Here is a 19,587-nt window from a genome sequence, read left to right as displayed (position 1 = left end):
TAGCCCACCCTCAGGCCTCACAAGTTGGGTGTCCAGTGCCACCTTCCAGGGGCAGGGACCCCTCGTCCCAACCAGGACCCCACTAGGGAAACAGAGAATAGGGCTCAGACAGAAAGGGGGGTCCCGAGCGACCCTAGCCTGGCCACCACACATACAGGAGCAGGCAGGAGCCACTTGCTGCCCAGCGGGGCCCCCGCCCTCCACTCCATCTGCTGAGCCGCCCAGAGCTGTGCTCGGTGTCTCTGGGCCCCTCTGGGCCTGGAGGCTGGGCAGAGGGCTGCACCCCTACACACACACACACACACACACACACACACGGAGTCATGTGTCCACAGGCGCTCATGCAGAGGTCAGTGGGGAACAGAAAGCAACTCTTCATGCCTGGAAGACGGCTCGCTCCCTGGCCTGGGAGATGTACTCCTGGGCTTCTTGGGGATCACGTCCTTCAGGCCTCTGCTGTGCCACCCCTCTGCGAAGGCCCCTGGACAAAGCAGGGTGGCAATCATGTTTGTAAGATGCCCAGGAGTGAGACTGTCCCCACCTGCCCTGGACTGTCAGTGGTTGCCCTGATGCCAAGCTGACCCCTAGGTGCTTTTCCTGTCCTTGCTCAACATTCTTAGGGCCTCAGGGTGTCCAGAAGCTTCCAGAAGATAGAATCTAGGGCTCTAACTCTCCCCCTGGGTGGCCCCCAATGATCAGTGTCATCTCTCTGGCCGCATTCAGAGTGACCATGCTCTTGGCCCCTCCAGGTGGCCGCAGTTTCCAGGACACAGGTCACCTGCTGCCAATGGGTCTTTTAACAGGACCTGGAAGCTGAGAGGCCTGGGGCCTAGGCCTCTGGGCTTCCCCAAGGCAAGGGGGTGCCCTGTGCGGGGAGAAAGGGCATCCTTGGCAGTGACCACAGGCCTGCAGGGCAGCTGGTACTGCAGCCCAGGTGGCAGGCCTTCTCTTAGGGACACACTCTTGGGTGACAGGAGCTCTAAGCCGCCTGAGGATGCAGAGAGGAAAACGCCAGCGACGGCGCAGTCTGCACTGTCCCTCTCTCTGCCCCTTCTCTGGCAGGCTTTTCAGGGCCATTCTAGAAATTTCTGGAATAATAGTGTCCCTTGCCTTCTGCACATCAAGGAATTCCTGTCTGTTTTCTTCGGTGTTCTTGGTGAGGGGTAGCAGAGCCCAAGATAAGTCTGACCCCTTGGGCGGAGGCAGCAGTAGCAGACCTGGGGTGTGTGGGGGGGGGGGCATCACAGCACAGGCCCACATCCTGGCTGGACGACTCCAGGCTTCCACAGGCGCTTAGGGCTCACCTTGGAGATGCCAACCTCAGGTTCCAAGAATGTGAGCAGCAGGGGGCTAAGTGGGGGGCGGCAGCACCTCCTTCCAGGATCTAGCCCAGGAGGGAGAGGAGAGGCCACAGAAATGCGCACAGCTGGGAAGGAGCTGACCCTCTGTCATCCCTGATGGGACTCAAGGGCCCCGGACAAAGGCTTCTCAGGATGCAGAGAAGGAAGGGACTGTGGGGCCCCAGCAAGCAGGAGCCCTGGGAGGCCTCGACTGGACCAGGCTCATGAACTGGTGGAATGAACCAGCAGCAGAGCCACTGCACGCGGACACGCGTGATGCCTGAGAAGCAGAAGGCAGAGGAGGGACAGAGGTGGCCGAATGTCTGGGGCCAGGGCATCCACCCGGCCCCTGGGAGGTGCAGGCCCCCTCTCCGCTCTTCCCCCAATGCACACTTGGTTGCTTACATACAGCCCCCACCTGGGGGGTCTCTGCTCCTGCAACTGAGGCTCTGGCGTGTCTGGGGCCAGTGTCCCCCCCCAGGACCAACACCAACCCGAGGCTTGAGGTGTGTCGGCTCCACTTCCACCTGCCACCCCCTGGACTGCCGCGGTCAGCAGGGTGAAGCGGGGTGACAGGCCAAGGTCCGGCCTCCTAGAGGGACAGAAGGAGCAGACTCGGGAATTAGACAGAACTGGACCAGCTTCTGAATTTGGAGCAGCGACCGAAGCTCCCGTAGGAGTAACCTACCTGCCCGGGGTCCGGCAGGGCCGGTACCCCGTACCCAGGGCCCCCAGAGCCACAGGGTCGTTCTCCAGCCTGAGGCTCCACTCCACGGCGCCAAGGCCAGACCAGCAGGGCCCACCGTCCAGGGGCTGCGACCCGCCGGTCCTCACCGCTGGGCCACCTGGGGCCGGAGGCAAGTGGCCCAGAGGAGCCCAAACCCGTGACCGGCCCAGACTTCAGGGGGTGACTTACCGCCGTCCTGGCCCCGGCCGGGCCCAGACCCCGTCCCAGGGCCAGGGCCGCTGTCCCGGCGGTTCCCCCCACAACAAATTGCACAGGACCGTCGGGATTTGGAAAGTTTTTGTTTTCTTTTCCCACACATTTCCGGGGTTGGGGTGTTTTCCAAGACTCAGACACATTTGTTAACAAAGAGAGAAAAAAACTGGGGGAGCAGGGAGCCCGCGGGCAGAGACGTGACCCCAGCAGTCCGCGAGCAGCGCCCGCTCGCCTCCCCCCTGTGCCGCCGGCCGGCGCGTGGTCTGTGATATATATCCGCGTTCGCCGCCCCCCGCCCCCCACCCCCCGCTCCGCCCGCAGCGCCCCGTCCACGCCCGGCCCCTCGCGGCGGCCCAGGCGGCCCCCCGGGGCGGAGTCGGGGCGCTCGGGCCACGCCCCGCCCCGCCCCGCCCCGCCCCGCCGGGCCCGCCCGCGCCTCCGAACCCCGAAGGGAGGAAAGGAAGGGGGAATCGACACATAAAAAGTGGGGGCGCAGGGTGGGGACCGAGAGACACGGCGAGCCTGGGGTGGGGGGGGGCTGGAGCCCCCGGGGAGGGAAGGAAGGCGGGGGATGGGGCGGAATGAAGGAAAATCAACAGGACGAGTAGGGGACACTTTACAAAACCCCCAGCCTTCCTCCCCGCCCGGCCCCAGCAAATTAAAACTACCCCCCTTAAAAAAATAAATCGGCCGGGGCCGCGGCGCCGCAGCCCGGGACGCGCCGGCGGGGCGGCGGGAGGAGGGGCGGGCGAGCGCGGGGTTTTCCTTTCCTTCCTTCCTTTCCTGCTCTTCTTCTCCTTTATTATCTCTAATTTTTTTGCATTTCCTCTTGGCGAGAGGAGTCCGAGGAGGCGGCCGCGCGGGCCGCGGGGCCGGCGGGGGGCGCCGCGCGCGCGGGCCGCGCCGTCGGGGTCGGGGCTCACACGTAGTACTCCTTGTCCTTGTTCTTCTTGGCCTTGCTGGGCGTCTTGGGCGCGGCCGGGGCCTTCTCCTTGACCACCGCGCCGTTGCTCTGCGCCGAGTTGCTGATGTAGTTGCGGCTCTGGTCCACCTGGTAGGAGCCCTCGTCGCGGTTGCGGTACTTGTACATGGCGTAGAGCAGGATGAGGATGCAGAGCGCCGCGGCCGCCACGATGCCCACCACCATGCCCGTGGTGCTGCTGGACTCCCGGATCACCTCCACGGCGCCCGGCGGGCCCCGCTCCCCGGGCCCCGTGGGGTTGGCTGTGGGCAGACGGGGGAAGCCGGGCGCCGCGGTCACGCCGGGACGCAAGGGGGGGGGCCTCCGCGGCTCGAAAGACGTGGGGGCCCCGGGCCCCAGGGGGGGGTTCTCCAGCAGGGGCTGCAGCGGGTCTCGGTGGTTCATTTTGCCCGCCGGCAGGTTGGGGGCCGGGGCGGAGGGCGCGAGCAGCACCCCGGGGGCGCCCGTGGCCCCGTCTGTCCTGAGGTTGGGCCGGGGGCCGGGTTTGCGGGGCGAGAGGAGGGTGGTGCGGTCCGTGACCAGGGGGAAGGTGGTGTAAAAGTCCTCGTCGTCCGTCGGGGGAAGGCTGGAGTCAAAGACCTCCCCGGAGGCGAAGCCCGAGGCCTCGATGGGCTCCTCGCAGTCGCTGTCGTCGCGCTCGGCCTGGCAGGGCGCCCCGGCGGGCGGGCGGCGCGCCGCGGGCGGGGGCGGGGTGTCCTGGGTGGCGCCCACGCCCGTGAGGAAGGGGTAGAAGGTGGGGGGCGGGGGCACGAAGGGGGAGCGGGTGGCCACGGGAGGGGGGTCTAGGGAGTCCTCCGTGATAATGGGCAAAATTAACTCTCCTCCTAGAACAAGAGAGAGAAGAGAGAAGACGGGGCGTCAGCGCGGGCCGGGGCGCGGGCGGCCGGCACAGAGAGAGAACAACAGCCTGACACCCCCGAAAGTCCCACCGGCCCGGCGGACCCCAGCGCGGGCCGCGCCCGCCCGCCCGCAGGCCCGGCCCGCCCTGCGCGCTACGCGGCGGCGGCTCCCGGGCGCCCTGGGCACCCCGCGGGCTCTGCGGCTCTCGGGGCGCGCATCTCGTTTGTCTTAAGGAACCAAAAGGAACAGAAAGGAAAGGAAATCGAAAAGAAACGGAAAAGAAAGCTACTGGTTTAAGGTTTTAAAAACAGATACAAGAGCAGCATTTAAACAAGCCTAACAACGACAGCTTTTCGGGCTTTTTCTAGATTTTTCTCTTTTTTTGCTTTTTTTTTTTTTTTTTAAAAAAGAAGATAGCATACCACGGAATTCAGGCAACTTACATCAACAAATAGGCCGTGTGATTTTAGCATGAAGAAAAAAATTACAAACAGAGCTGTGTAAGCGGGTTCTCCCGGGAAAAATAAGAAAAAACAACTTTTCCGCACAACGTTTTCTGTCTAGCTCTTGGGGCGCGCCCTCCCTCGCTCTGGCCTCCCTGGGTGTCTCGCCTGCTCCTCAACACTCTCTCCGCCCTCACCTGGGCCCTCTCCCCCTCGCTACACACAAGGCTGAAACTGCAGGTGCAGGCTGGGGGGGCCTGTTACCCCACTTGGTGTAGTGTGTGGGGGGGGGGTGTGTGTGTGGAGGTGGGGAGGGCTTGGGAAGGAGGTGTTGGGGGGCCGCACGCAGGAACTGCTGCGGGGTGAGAGGGCCGGGGAGGAGCTGGTCACCCCACGGGGTTTGAATGGCAGGTTGTTCATGGAGGGAGGAGATGTTGTGGGCAGGTGAGGTGGCCCAGGAGGGCGAGGCCCCCGAAGGAGGTTCCGTCCCACAGGACTTGGGGGGGGGAGCGCTGGGCGCTAGGGAGCGGGGCCGGGATTGAGTGCGGGTGGCGGGCAGGGACACGCTTCCTGAGCTAACCCTAACTCCCGCCTTTCTCCTTTTCACCCTCCACCTCTGACCCCCACTGGCTTCCCCCCTCCCCCGCCCCGAACCCCCATGGGCCGCCAGGACCTGGCCAGGGCTTGACCGCCTCTGACCTTCTTGTTATTGTTAAAACAATAATGAAACAACGGAAAGAAGAAGAAAGCAAAAAAAGAAAAGAAAATACATACACAGCCATCTGGGAAGGAGCCCCTTGCTAACACGGGGTCCCGGTGGGGAGGGCCTGGCAAATTGTTAGGACTCCCGCCTTGCTAGGTCTGATAACTGGGGGGCTGGGGGAGGGGCGGAAACTTCCCTTCAGCCCCAAAGGGTGAGAACTACAACTCCCATTAGCCCTTGGAAGGTGTGGACAACAATTCCCAGCCGGCCCCTGGATGATCAATGACAACTCCCATCAGCCTCCCCGGCCCCCTCTCAAACAGAAGCAGGGCAACCTAAGGGTCTGGGGTAGGAGGGGGCTGGGCCCCCACTCTAGGTGGCTGGTGGGAGGGCTCCTGCCTCTTGAAGGGGCACCTCTGCAGGGCGTGGTCTCTACAGGTCACTGCACAAGCCCCCGGACCCCCACGGCAGGCATCCCGCTGCAGCCAGCCCCGCCCAGCCCTTCCACCACCACAACCTGACACCACATCCTATTAGGTCTCCTCCTGGTGCCCCACCGAAGCCCTGGTTTCTCCCTCTGCTGATCCTCCAGGTCACGAGCGCCAGCACCCGGCAGGGCCGCAGCAGAGACCGCGCCGCTGAACACACGGCCTGGTGGAAGTGCCGGGCTGCCCCTCCAACAGGCTCCAGTCACCCCCGGGCAGGGGCTCACCTGCCACCAGACTGTGAAGTGCCGGGGTGCCTGGCACCCAGGGGCTCGTTCACACTGAGCCGAGAACAGAGAAGCCTGCCTTTGGGCCACGCGGAGGCGGAGGCCTGGGGCGGGCAGGACTTCTAAAGTCAAAGGCGCCGGCGGCAGGCTGCCCAGCCTCTCCTGTGGCATTCTATGGCGCATCTTCCCCTGTTGCAGGAAGATGCAGGTCACCTGACTCTTGCCTTGGCTGTTAACCCGGGAAGCCACAGACCTATTAGGTCATGAATCCCTGTGTGACCATGGACAAGTGTCTTTGGTTTCGCTGGACCTCAGTTTCCTCATCGATAAATGCTGGTGTTGGACTGCAGCCTAGGGTGAGGCCAGAGCCGGGCCTCCAGCCCACAGGTCAACAAGTCATCCCCTCAGGCCCACCCCAGGTCCCTGGGGTGCTGACTGCTGGTCCACACCACCTGCCCTCTTCTGACCTTCACCTTCTGTTCTGAACACCTCCCCCACTGAAACCTCCCCCATCCTTCAAATCCAGTCAATATCTGCTCTTCCAGACAGACTCCCAGGGGTCATCTCTGCCTGAGGAGCCCCTGACAGCAGGCCCCTGTCCCATCTTGGAAGCATGAGCGGGGACTCACTCAGTTTTGACCGGGATGAGAGGCGTCAGGCCAGGCTCGGTGTCACAGGGACCGGGGGTGGGGGGGGGCTCTCATGGGCTGGAGCAGCTGGTTCCGGGCACCAGCCCGCCCACATCCCCCAGCCCTCCCCAGCTGGTGGGCACCGCTGAGTCTAGCCCAGCAGACGCCTTGCTCCACAGGCCCAGCTCTCCCACCACCTTCCAGCTGCTCCTGGGAATGTCCCCGTCAAGGCTTGTCCTAGGCCAGCTGTGGGCCTCGAGACCAGGGGCCACACAAGCAGGGCACACCCCACATGAGAGGGGCCCCTCAGGGTTCTCTACCCTCTGGCCCACCCCCAGCCCGCCTAGGATGGTGGGGAGTTGCTTCATGCTGGGACGAAGGGCATGTCTGCCAGTCAGAACCCCCAAACATTTGCCCCAATTCATTGGTTCTTTAGGTCCTTTGGACACAGGGTCCCAGGGTCCCCCTGAGGTCTCCCCATGCTCCACAGCCCCGTATGCCTGGTCACCTTGACCTCATCCCCTTTCCCTCAACCCCAGCTGCTGCCTGGCTGCCGTATCTGGTCTCAGCCCTGTCCCTGAGCCCAGATCCTCTGCAGGCTCTCCCTGGACCCTTCTCTGCCTGAGGCTTTGACACATCCCCCATACCCCACAAGGCCCCCTTCTCATGGTCCAGCACATCACCTCCACCTCCTCTATGGCTTGCTCCCGGTGCCCCACACCCCTCGCTGGACCACAAGAGGTCATGCTGTGAGATCCATGCTGCCTGCCTCCCCTCGATGCTCACTGGGTGCCCTGGCTCTGTGGCAGCACCACAGGGTGCTGGGCACTGCTGGGGTCACTCACTGGTCCTGGGTCTGCAGAACAGCCCCAGGGAGGAGTTAGGATCTAGAGGAGATCCCTTGGGGACTCCTCACTAAAGAAGTCCAGCTGGAGTTCCCCAGGCAGCCCCTCCCATTGCCATTTGGGAGGCAGACTCATGGAGACTTGTCGTACCTGGGACCCTGGATCCAGCTCTTTGCTGGAATGGGTACCACCCCCTGGGAGCCATGCTGAGGCTCCCAGGCCCAAGGAAGCCTCCCTGCCTCCCTGCCTTCAGACACAGCACAGAAATACTCACAGGTGCACTTATCACAGATGCCACCCACCATGCAGACGCCCCCGTGCCCCAAGAGAACTGGTATGTCCATTTCACTAGAGAAAATGCCATTCTGGCCAAGGAGGCCACTAGCCTTTCCTGAGCCTCCTCCTCCAGCAACTCCCGCACTCCTGCGGCTGCACAGAAGGCCCAACTGGTAATCTGCTCAAGGCTCCATTCCCACCCAAGCCAGATGTGCCCACCCTCACAGGAAGTCCCAAACGGAGGCTGAGGGTCAGAGACTAAGCAGTCAGCTGGATGAGACCCCACCCGCCAGCGCTGGGAGCCCTGCCCAGGCCATGAGGGCAGGAAGGCTACCAGCCTACAGGCCATCTCTGTGGGTTAGGAAAAGGGCAGCTCCTTGGCGTGGCCACAGCCCTACAAGTGCACAACATGGCAGGCGTCTCTGTGCAAGACTGGGGAGGGGCATGGTCCTCCTGGGGGCACAGCCCTGCTCTCGACCTGGCGAGCAGGGTGCTGGCTGGAGCTCAGCCCTTACTCACCTGGTCCAGGAGAGAGCAACCTGTCCACCACGCGAAGCAACCTGAAGGACAACGCTCACCCCCACCCACCCAGAACCGCGCGAGGGCAAAGGCCCAGGGGCATCCAAGGTCAGAGACAAACGTGCAGTGTGCTCACACCCGAACACATGCCCCTAAGGCATGCTTCTGTGCACCTGGGCATATGTCTGTAAGCACGTGTGCACACGTGTGTAGACAGCTCTTACCGGACCAGGACCAGGGAGCACATGTGCCAGCGAATCTGAGCAGGTGTGTGTTCACAGGTGTGAACCTCTGGCCTGTGGTGTGTCCGCCTACCTCTGAGCCCGGGTGTGACTGGTGTGTGCACCTGGGAATGCATGAAGCATGCGAGTGCACCCCTGGGTGACTGAGCACACAGTGTGCCTCTGCCAGCGCCTCCTGCCCCAGAACACTTTCTCCTCCTTGACAGCAGGGAGACTACATTTCCCAGCATCCCTTGCAACGCGGCATGGCCATGTGAGCAGTGGGCGTGGCCAGGCCAGGCCTGGTGCACACAAACCTCCCGAGTGTGATCCTCCACTGTCTCCTCCAGCCAGCGAACTTGTAAACCAGGTGTTGACAATGAAGAGGCCCGAGATGGAAGGGCACTGGGCTGCCACAGCACCCCTTGGGGCAGAGGTACCTGCTGAGCAGGTGGTGAGAAACCTCCCGCAAGGCACCGGCTGGGCTCCCCCACTGGGGTTACCGTAACAGACCCTGAGCCAGAAAGGGAGTGGAAAAAGCTCCTGGCACCCACACACTACCCAAGGCAGAGGATCAGGGGGCCTCGAGGTGAAGAGCCACAGGCGCAGCGCAGGTCACCTGGAGCCAGCGCTGCCCGTGCAGACCCCAAAGCCAGGCAGGCGTGTTACAGGAGAGCAGGCTCGGGCGGACCCCGAGCGTTTGCAAGCTGACGCGAAGGGAACAGGGAGAGCCTGGAAGTGGGGCCCCAGATGGCAGGGAGGCCACTGGGTCTCATCCCGGATTTTTTTTTTTTTTTTTTTTTGTGGGACCCTCGCTGGCGGCCGGGGAACGAACCGGCGCTGCAGAGGCTGCGGGCAGCCTCACAGCCCAGCGCTCAAACGCTGCGCCACCAGGGGAGGCCCCCATCCCGGATCTTAAGAGAAAGCTGAGAAGGGCTTTGGGGGACGGCAGCCCAGGACACTTTCACCTGAATGAGGGGGCTCAGCCTTGCTCAAGGGTCAGAGGGAGGGCGTGGGCTCCCCACTTACTGTCTCAGTGCCCTCAAGATAGTCCCTCCTCAACGAAGACATAGTCCGTCCGAGGAGCAGGAAATGAAGGACATAAAGGATTCTGGACCCCCGAATGTGCATGAGGAGGAAGTAGGCTGTGGATGCTGTAGGGGCATTTTCCCAACACCTCTTCCCAGAGGAGGACAAAGGACCTCCCAGAGGGGAGCCAGGGCCCCACAAGGGAGGGGCACATCCTTGCAGCAGGGTAGGGGCTGAGGAAATACACACCCCCAGAGCGGAGCCTGGCATAAGGTTGGGGGGGCGGGGGGGCAGTCCCTAATCCTCCCTTCTTTCCCTTTCCTGAGTGGGAGGTTGTGCTGTGGGGGTGTGTCTGACCCACCCTGGGATTCCAGGGGGTGTTGGACTGTGTGGCCAGGTAGATCAACTGTCCTTTAATTAATAAACATGCCAAGCAGGAGCCAGATCTGGCTGCCTCCTCCCAGACAGCCTCACCTCTGGGATGCCTGCCCTAACGGGGTGGAGTTCTGGGGTGCTCCCTGAGAGGACGGCTGTGCTCCGGAGGGGCCGGGGGGATGAACTGGCTCCCTGGCAACCTGAAGCCAGACTGTGGCAAATAAATCGCTAGCTGGCCGCTTCCTCCTGGGCCCAGACAGGCCGGACCTTCCCCGGCAGCCAGGCTGGGGCTGGGCCATGGCGGAATCAGCGAGAGGTAAGGAAGGAAGAAGCCCCTCCCTTAAGCCGCCCTCCCACAACTGGGGTGTCACGCAGTGGGGGCCAGCACCCTCGAGGTGGAAGGAGGGGGACTGACAGAAGCCTGCAGCAGTGCCCACCAAATAGGGCACCTGTGACAAGGTCACGTGAGAAACACGCGTCCGCGTGCAGAAGGCAATGCCATAGAGGCTTCCCTTGCAGCAGCCAGAGTCCCTGATTCCCGCTGCAGTCGTGCCTCTGTGCTGCAGGGCAAGTGCAGGAAGGAAGACTGTGTGTGCCTGAGGGTCTCGTTTCCCCAGATGTCGCAGGCTTGAAAGGGCTGCACACGTATCACCCACTTGGGGAAAGCGCATGAGGCTGTGTGTCTGCCCTGCTGGTTTCCAACAGCCTTGTGTGCTCACCTGTGGGTGAACTGAAAGGCGTCTTACCCAGCCTGGATGTGCGTGTGTGGCCAGAGCGTCTGAGGACGTGTGGTCCTTCTGTGTCACTGCCTAGGAGTCAGCAGGCCAGCAGCCGGGCACACCAGTGAAGCCAGTGGAGGCCTGAGTGTGAGCGCCTGAGCACATGTGTGACCATGTGTGGGATCATGTGTGCCTGAGCACGTGTGGCTGTGTGTGCCCAAGCATGTGGGTGGCTGTGTGTCCAAGCACGTGTGTGACTGTGCCTGGGCACACATGGGGCTGTTTATGATCTGAGCACATGTGCCTCTGAGCATGTGTGTCAGCATGTGTGTGAGCACACGGGTGTGCGTGCAAAAATGAGCATCTGTGAGTCTGAGTAACGCTGGGCCTGAGGGCATGCTCTGGGGCAGAGTGGGGGCCTGGGCGTACACAGTCCACCTCTGGGAGCAGTATGCACACGCCCATGTGGGGCATGGTCACGGCTGCACGTTGTGAGCACCTGCAGTGTCTCGTGGGGTGAGGTAGGTGCTGGGACGGGAGACCCCCCTCGAGGACAGCTGTGCCTCTGGGCAGCGTGGCAACCCTCGCCCATGCTCCAAGCACCTGGCGCCTGTGCCGCTGCTCTGAGCCTGAAACAGCTACTGCAATTCTGCAACAGCGGGGCCAGCTTTCGGCCTGCACGTGCACGGCAGATTCTGTGGTCTGAGTACACACGAGTGTGGGTTACTAGGTGGACCTGGGCATGTGTGTGCTGAGCTAAGCATGGACACACAATTCCATGAGACTAAGGACGGGCATGTGCACATGGCTGCGTGGGTCTGGACATGTGTGCGCACCTGCTCAGGGTGGGCACGCATGTGCATCATGAGCACCTGAACTATACCAGGGCTCCCACAGCGCAATGCAGGACGTGGCATGTGCCTCAGTGGATGTGTGTGCGGCAAGCAGCCTGGTTGGGCTTCAGATGTGTGCTCGTTGCACAGCTGAACCCAGCGATGTGGGAGACTCGAGGGCCTGAGCTGTGATATGCTGGAGTCTTGCTCTGGGAGCTCCAAGCACGCAGCTGCAGGACGAGGGCCTGAGAACACGCATGTCCTTGGGCTGCCCTTACAGAGGGTGCTCTGCGTCTCCACAGCCATGCCCATGTCCCCACATCTAGGGTGCTGTCTCTGCCACCACGTCCCAGTGCCTCTGCTGGCCTGGGCACGAGGGCGTGTGCGCCTCTAGCCTAACACACGTGTGCACGGCAGCCTGACACGTGCGCACAGGCATGCACATGTGGTGCATGCAGACATGTGCCTCTGTAGCCTGAGCCTGTGGGGTGTCTGCACTTCCTGTGAGTCTCCGGGGACCCACCCAAGTCAGGCCCAACACACAACGGGTAGATCGGCTGGCTAAGACAGGAGGTGCAAGCGCATATTCCCCAAAGGCGCTTCCATTCAAAATAACTGAAACTCTGCGTCCCTCACACAACAGCCTTCTTTGGCTGAGTTGCCAACCTCAGGTCAACAACCTTGCTAGATGTTTTCACCAAGCTGGGGGCAGGGGTGTGGGGCCTGCGGTCTGCGGAGCAGCCTAGGTCAAGGGACAGGGAGGAAAGGTGAACCAGTACGATCCCAGGTCTCACACCTGAAACCAGGGAGGAGGATCTGGCAGGTGGGGGGGGGATGCAAATGTCCTGGGGTCAGCGCCTGGGCAGCAGCTGTCTCCAGCTGGGCTGCCTCCACCTCAAATGCTGACCCAGGAGCTCAAGGAGGCCTGGCCTCTGCTAGAGCAAAGCCTGTGGGAGCTGGTGGCACAGAAGGGACTGCGACAGGGGTCCCCTCCCCTTTGGGTGGTTCAGGTTCAGGCTGAGAGACCCTAAGTCATCCTGGCCCTTGTCTGGCCTCCCAGCAGGATGACAAGAATCCAACCTTCAGCAGCCAGAGGGGTACATGTGAATATGTGTGACAGACACCCGCAGGGGGCCTGGGAGTCGCCCCTTGCCTCTGGGGAATCAGCCAAGCACTCCACACTCTCTCCCGTCTTATTTTTAAAGCTGGGTGCTGAATGCCCCACCAGCCTCTCCCTATTCCCCAACTTCCATTGCCCCCCCCCCGCCTGCATCCTCTGTCACAGTTTGGGCCCTCTGCCCAGGGATGAGAGGCCTCCGGGGGCCTAGGGAAGGCGGGGGGTGTGGGGTCGGGTGTACCCCCTGCTCCTTCTCACTTCTCGTCCCAGCACAGCTCTCATCCCAGAGCTGGGCCGCTGAGTGTCGCCCCCCAGGCCTCACTTAAGACTCGGGCTGGGAGGCCAGGCCCTGGAAGGGCAGTGAGTGGCCCTGTGCACACTGCATGTCCCAGCACAGTGACCATCTAGCCCAACACCGCTCTCCCCAGGGGCTGGGGAGACTCTGCTCTCCCCGCAGTTCCTGTCCCAGAGTGTGAGCCCATGGGCACATGAGTGACGGAGCAAGCAGCACTCATCTGTGATGGCCATGCCACCCTCTGTCCTCAGAGCCCAATCCCAGGGCCCCCACAGGGCTGTGGCTAGCCCCAGGAGTAAGGGGGGTGCAGAGCTTCCCAGAGCAATGGTGTGAGGATGCCTCCCTGAGCCGAGATGGCAAGATGGTGGCACAGCTCCCAGCAGAGGAGCCCCCCACAGTGGAAGGCATCTGAGCCAGAAAGTGCCGGCCCTTGGCTGTGCACCCGAAGGCCCTTCCAGACTGGCAGCTCCCCCAGGTACCCCTGCAACCAGGATAGGTGGAGGGGGTCCCCACAACTCTGGCCTGCCAGGGGGAGACAGAGGACAGTCAGGCTTCCCTCTCTGGGTCTGGGAGCTGCACCACAGAAATCCCTGTCCTTGGTCTTGGGGACCTGAGCTTCCGGCCCAAGGATCCTGGTCCTCCTGGCTCCTCCCAGGGCTGCAGTCCACCCTTGGCTTGAGCATCTCTTCAGCAGCTGGCAGACCCCCCAGACCATCCCAGGTCACATGGCCCATCTCAGCTGACCACATCACTCCCCTGGCCCTAGAGGCACCAGCCTCCAGCTTTCTGGTGCCAGCAGCCCAGATGCCGCACATGGCAAGTGGCGGAGAAGCCTGAGAACCCAAGCAAAGGAGGTAGATGCCCACAGCCCATCCAGGCCCCCGCTAAGGCCCGTCTCCCCCACTGGGAAGCCTGGCCCCCTCCACTCCACTCTCAAGCACCAAGCTAGCTCCCCTCAGCCACCCCACCTGCTCAAAGGAGCAGCCCTCACCCCGCGCCACTCCACACCCCGCACACCCCGCACTTCTCGGCCAGCACACAAGCCCGCCCCTGCCTTCCCATCTGCCCTCTCCCTGGGGTTGCACCCTTGCTCCAGCTGGAAGTATCAGCAGAGGCCAGGAATGCTACCCCCAGGGAGCCCTCCCTCCGGGCTCCCCGACTAGAATTCTGGGCGAAACCTCAGGGCTCCACCTCCCCAGGGGCCCACCTGTCTGGCCACCGGGCGCCTCCTGCCCAGCAAGCACGCTGCGGGCACAGAGCTGCTGGGTAGCCGCTGTCTGGAGGCCTGGCAGCCCTGGCAGTGTCTGGCCTGGGGAGCCTCCAGGCCAGAACGCCTTCCCAAGGCTGGGGATGTCCTCTACCAGTGACCCACAGGGGCTGATGGGAGTTGTAGTTCTGGACCCCAGTGCTGATGGGAGCTGTAGTTCCCAGGCCTGCTTTCCCCATTCCGACCTGACCTAAGAACTCATGGGAGCTGCAGTTAACTCATCTTTCTAGGGAAAAGCCTTTCTCTTCCCCTCCCAGCATCCCTTGGCTCTCGACCCCAAGACCCCAAGCTAAGGACCTTACTACCTCTGAAGGGTGGGGCCGGAATCTGCCTCCGCAGTGGGCGCTGGAGGGGCCTGGGCGGGAGGGAGGGGGGCTAGCAGGGAAGGCTACGGCCTGGCAGCAGGCCCCTTGGGTCTGGGCGGGTGAGGGACAGTCGCCCCCCTCCCTCGGCGTCACTTGGGCCCCGGGGCAGGGGAGGGGGGAAAGGCACTCACCAGTACTGGGCTCACACTCCTCCAGGTCCTCGTCATCACTCGGACACTCAGCCGAGGCCACCAGGAGGTCATCTGTGTTCTGGGGGCGAGAGGAAGGGGGGGACACGAGGTTCCCGGGTGGTCAGCAGACGCCGCATGGCTCTGGGGTGGACCCGGCTGAGACAGGTCCTGGCCCACATCCAGCTCTCGTGGCTGGCTGGGTGACCCGCCGTGGGTCTCCATCTCCCCGTGCCAAGGGGGCTGAACAGCGCCTACCCTGCAGGGGATCCCTGGCTCCTGGGGACCAGTGAGACAGCACATGCTGTGCTTTTATTCTGGAGAGTCTGGCCACCAGGCCCATGATCTGGGGCATCAGGCGAGATGCAGGACTGTGGAGAGGAGCATGGGCAAGGAAGGGGAGCAGGACCTGGGGGAAGGGGCAGCTCTTGGCCCCGCCTCACTACCCCATCACCCTCTTCTCACTCCCAGCCCCCTTCCTGGAGCCCAGAACCGGGCTGCACACAATAATTAGGGCTGCGGTTGCCATGACAACGGGAGTCGACTCTGTCAGCATTTTCTCTCCTCCAAATTGCAGAGAAAGAGAATCCCCAAGACGAGTGCGTGTAAGGGGGCAGTGTGCTCAGGGAGCGTTAGGGAAGAGACCAGGGAGGGAAGCCCAAAATTCAGGCAGGAAAGGCCTGAGAAACTGAGGGCGGGGGGTGGGGTGGGGGGAGGAGGGGATCCAACGAGAGCCGAGGATGGAAGGAGTTGGGTGGGGAGGTGCGAATTGGTCCTGTCCTGCCCATCCCCACCCCTTCATCGTCAGACACTGCAGCCCTCACCCAGGAGCAAGGCAGGGCTGGGAGGCCCCTCTCTGCACCACACTCTGCCGGGGGGCTTTTCCAGCACAGCTAGCCCCTGGTGCACCACCCTCTCGCCACCGTGGTGTGCCTGTCACCTGCCCCTGAGACTGGGGGGCCGATGCTGGGGAGCACTGGCATGGCAGGTGCCCATCCTTGGGTAGAGCCAGGCCTCTGCTCTCTGGGGCAAGGCCTGGTATTCAGGACCCCTCAACTGTCTTGGCAGCGAAGGCTGAGGAGGAGGTTCAGATTTGTCCCTCTTGCCATCCAGGCTCCCTGCAGCATAGGCTGGCAGAGATGGGAGCCTCAGAGCCCACCTGCCATCACAGAGGCTTATGGCAGGCTGGTAGGAGAAGGGTAGGCCACATCCCCATGGCACCCCCAGACCCCTCTCCCATCCTGCGAGGACAGAGGTCCCTCCAGGTCCAGAGGCCCAACAGCTCTGGGCTAGGGGACCAGAAGTGGCTTGGGGGGGCAGGATGACCTCCAGCGAGATCAGCCTGCGAGTGAGGGACCTTCTTAGGCCAGCCACCTTGGGTGACAACACGTAACTCAGCCTCCAGCAAAGTCAGGCCTGTCCTGCCCCAGGGACGCCTCATCCCCAGCTGTAGGCTCTCGGACCCTCCCCTTTGGCTCCCTTGGGTGCAAAAGAAGAGAAATTCAAATCATGGGGCCTGTGCTGACCCAGGGGGTACATCTGAGCAGTAGGGGGTGCTCACAGGAACCATCAGCACCGACATCCTTTGGGAAGCACAAGAGGGGGATGCTGAGGCCTGCGAGGCTGTGGTGCCTGCTCAAGCACCCCCGCCCCGGAGGCCGCTCCACTATGGGGACACCAGCCATCAAGGAGCAGCTGCTTGTAGCCGCCAACCGCCTCTGCAGAGGGGCTGCCTGGGCCTACTGCCCCTCGGGCCCTGCCCGCAATGCTGTCCTGGTATTGCCCACCCCCTCACTGCCCAGCAGCCCCCCAACCAGGCGGGGTGGCCTTCCCTGGTCCAGCTGGGGTACCACTCTGCCCCTCAGCTCTGGGAATGGCCTCTCCACCTCTATGGCGCCCTGGTCACTAGGTAAGGGTGGCTTTGTAAGGGGAGACCCTGGCCCCTCCCTCCAGTGACCGCAGCACGGGCCAGCAGCCTCCCAGCTCCCACCAGGCATGTCCTGTGCAGACATCCGTCCTGCCCCCTGCCACGGGAGGGCCCTCACCTGGGTGGTGCTGTCCCTCAGCGTGGGCGAGCGGCCCCGGCGCGTGGTGGTGGTCGCCATGGTAGTGGTCGTCTCCATGATGGTGGTGGCCATGTCGGCCAGCAGGGTGGTGGCCGTGGTCTCCGCGCTGAGCAGCACGGATGGCCCCTCCCCCACCAGGCGCAGGTGGCCCTCGGTCCGCACGTTGGGGTCGCTCTCGGCGGCCAGCGCCAGCACCTTGAGCCCGTTGTAGTAGAGGCCGGACACCTGGCCCTGGAAGGGGCGGCCCTGATCCCGGCCCCCGATCTTGATGGCAGCCTGGCTGTTGAAGATGGTCAGCTGGCGGCCTGGGGAGGGCGGGGGGCGGGGTGACAGGCAGAGAAGGGCAGATGGAGGGGGGCCAGACAGGGAGAGGCAGGATGGAGAGGAGCCAAGGGGAGGGAAGAGGAGTCGAGGCGGAAGCCAGCAAGTGGGGAGGGGGGGGCAAGGACAGGACAGACACCAGAGGGAGAGGCCCATCAGCCACAGCCCCTCAGCCAGCCAGGCGGGGGCCGCGGGGGACGGTCCCCAGGACACACTTGGGGTGGGAAAGGGAGCTGGGCTGCCCCCTCTCCCACCACTCACGCCTGGGACCTTCCCGACCCCTCTCCGCTCCTGCTCCAGGGGCAGCGACCCCCTTCTTTCTGTCCCTCGGTTTAATCCCCATCTTCTCCCTCTGTTCCTCCAAACACCCCACACCCCGTGCCCAGCCCCAAGCCATGGAGCCCCTGGAAGCAGCAAACAGAGAGACAAGGAGGCAGAGGCCGGATGGGCCACTGCCAGGCCCAGCGGTCAGTGCGTGCGGGGCAGGGGAGGCCAACAGAGGCGGGCGCGCGGGCGTGGGGAGGGGGCGGTGGGGGGGGGCGGGCGCACCTGGTCGGCCCTCCCAGCACCTCCAGGCCCTCATCCCTCCGCCCTCTCCCTGTCTCGGCCTCCCTGGCGGCCTCCCTCGGGCCCCAGCGCCAGCCCTCCTCCCAGCCAGGACGTGCAAGCGGAGATGGGGAATGTTAAAGGGACCTTGCTTCGCTCGCTGACAGCCAAAAAAAGCCACTCCAGCTCCAATCTCACTCCTCGCTTGGCAGTTACACCTCAGAATCCCACCTGGGTGGGGTTTGGCGTTCTGTTTGTTTTAGTGGATCTGGGGGTCGGTTTAACCCTCTGAGTTTGTTGCTTTTTTTGGTTTTTTTAGAAAAGAGATTTATTATGTTTAAGTTTAGATTTAACTTTGGTTTGGGCGTTGCTTATTTTGGGGGGGAGAGGGGCAGAGGGACTGCTACGTCGTCCCCTGCTCCCCCAGACCTTTAGCTGCTGGTGCTTGGGGGGTTTAAGACCTGGCTTAGCCCTTGTTAGCTTCTGGTTAGTGCCTCGTTAGAGATCTGGTTAGAGTTAGGTGCCCATAGTTCTACCCCCAAAGCCTGGGTTGAGGACAGTCCAACTTGTGAAACCCAAACCTTCTGGAGGAGCCCACAGGGCTGAGGACTAATGAGTGACAGCTGGAAGGTCAGACAGGAGACCCTTGGGACCACTGAGTCTAGAGGCCACCCCCAGGCTAAGGATTATGAGGGAGACCACGAGGGGGCTCAAGGTGGTAAGCGACATCAGGGGGGCAAACATTTCACCCATTTCTTTCTGCAGGGCCTTCTCTGAGACTTTCTCAAACTGATGTCCCCACACCCCTCCACAAGGAAGAGATGGATTCTGTACCCCCAAACCCATCGGACTGCAGGTGCCTTGATGGGGAAGCATCTGGCCAGAGTTGTGTTTCACCAGCCGGCTTGGGAGCGGAGCACGGGGCCTGTCAGTAGCTGCCGAGCACCCCCGTAAGCCAGGAGGACACAGAACAGTCCTTCAGGAACGGGAGGCCTCATTCTCTCCTTCCTGCTCCTTCCTTCACCTCATCTGTCTTCCTGTCACCACTGCGCGCAAGGTAGGCAGAGCGAGGATCCACCACCCTGGCTTCCGAGGAGGGCGCAGGCAGGCCAGGCACTGGGTGGGTGCTCCTGCTGCACGCTGTGGACACTGAGCTAGGCCCCCCTTCACTTTCTACGAGAGGAGACAGAGGCTAACAAGAACGGGGCCACACAGCTAGAGGACAGCTGGGGTTTCAAATCACCCCCTGGAGCACTGGCCTGCTCCAGGGACCCATCCCCCCCCACTGGGGCCTGTCCAGCTCTTCCTACCCTTGGGGTCACAAGTTGTCCTGGCCTCAGCCCACGCTGCTCCCTTGGCCTCTCTGATGCCCGGAGAGGGAGTTGAGTGATGGAGCGGAAGCTGCCTAGCCTGAGCCAACTCGGGCTGGGGCCCCACCCGCCATGAACTCCTCAAAGGGTTAAAGTTCGCCCCGCTGGAGAGGGCAGCCCAGTGTGGCTGGGGCTGTAGGTTTTAGCGATGTCTATTACAGTCCCTTTAACTTTTTGTCCTGTTACGGATTTATCACATCTGGTTAGCAACATGTTTAGTCCCCACTGGCTGTGTGGGGGGCTGGAAATTACATTTGGGGGTTTTAATTGGGGAAGGCCCCAGTGGACATTTAAAAGCAGTTATCAGCTGGTTAGTGGAGGTTTAACAGTTCTACTGCCCCCTTAGAGTTTAGCCTTAGAGGTACAGAGCTCGCCCCTTCTCCAAAGGGAATGGGATGGCTTTGCCCTTGGCCCCAGCTTCACGGGGTGACAAGCAGCCTCCCTCACGCCCAGCAGCACCCACTTCATTCAGCCTCCATGCTTCCTTTCCTGTCTCCAGCCTGCGGGCACAGACACCCCAATGGGATGGCCAGCTCTTCCCCATCCCCTCTAGGCTCCCCCTGTCTCCACTGCTCCTAAAAGGCCTTCTGGACCAGAAGGGGCCCAACGCAGAAACGTGGTCCTGATGACTCTCTTGGGGGAGTCTTTCCAGTAGGATCTGAGGCCCCCAGACTCCCTCTTCTCTTCAGCTGACCCTGGGGAAGCC

At 62.7% G+C, this 19,587-nt stretch overlaps 1 protein-coding gene across 15 annotated transcripts in view; it reads right to left on the bottom strand.

The window, feature by feature from the left end:
• Positions 1-3,199: 3,199 nt before the first annotated feature.
• NRXN2 (neurexin 2) overlaps positions 3,200-19,587 on the bottom strand; it is a gene marked incomplete at both ends in the record, with an annotated part of 84,090 nt that continues 67,702 nt past the window's right edge. For 11 of the 15 annotated variants that reach the window (XM_084252545.1, XM_084252546.1, XM_084252535.1 and 8 more), the window contains 3 exons: positions 3,200-3,504; positions 14,582-14,660; positions 16,624-16,949. In XM_084252545.1, coding sequence (XP_084108671.1) covers positions 3,200-3,504; positions 14,582-14,660; positions 16,624-16,949 — 710 coding nt within the window. Of the gene's footprint in view, positions 4,087-14,581; positions 14,661-16,623; positions 16,950-19,587 lie in introns of all 15 variants that reach the window. The other 4 variants (XM_084252542.1, XM_084252543.1, XM_084252544.1 and 1 more) reach the window with 1 other exon arrangement.

The sequence above is a fragment of the Talpa europaea genome (genome assembly GCF_964194135.1).
Source record: "Talpa europaea genome assembly, chromosome: 1".
NCBI classification, from domain to species: Eukaryota; Metazoa; Chordata; class Mammalia; order Eulipotyphla; family Talpidae; genus Talpa; species Talpa europaea.
This window is presented reverse-complemented; position numbering and strand designations above follow the sequence as displayed.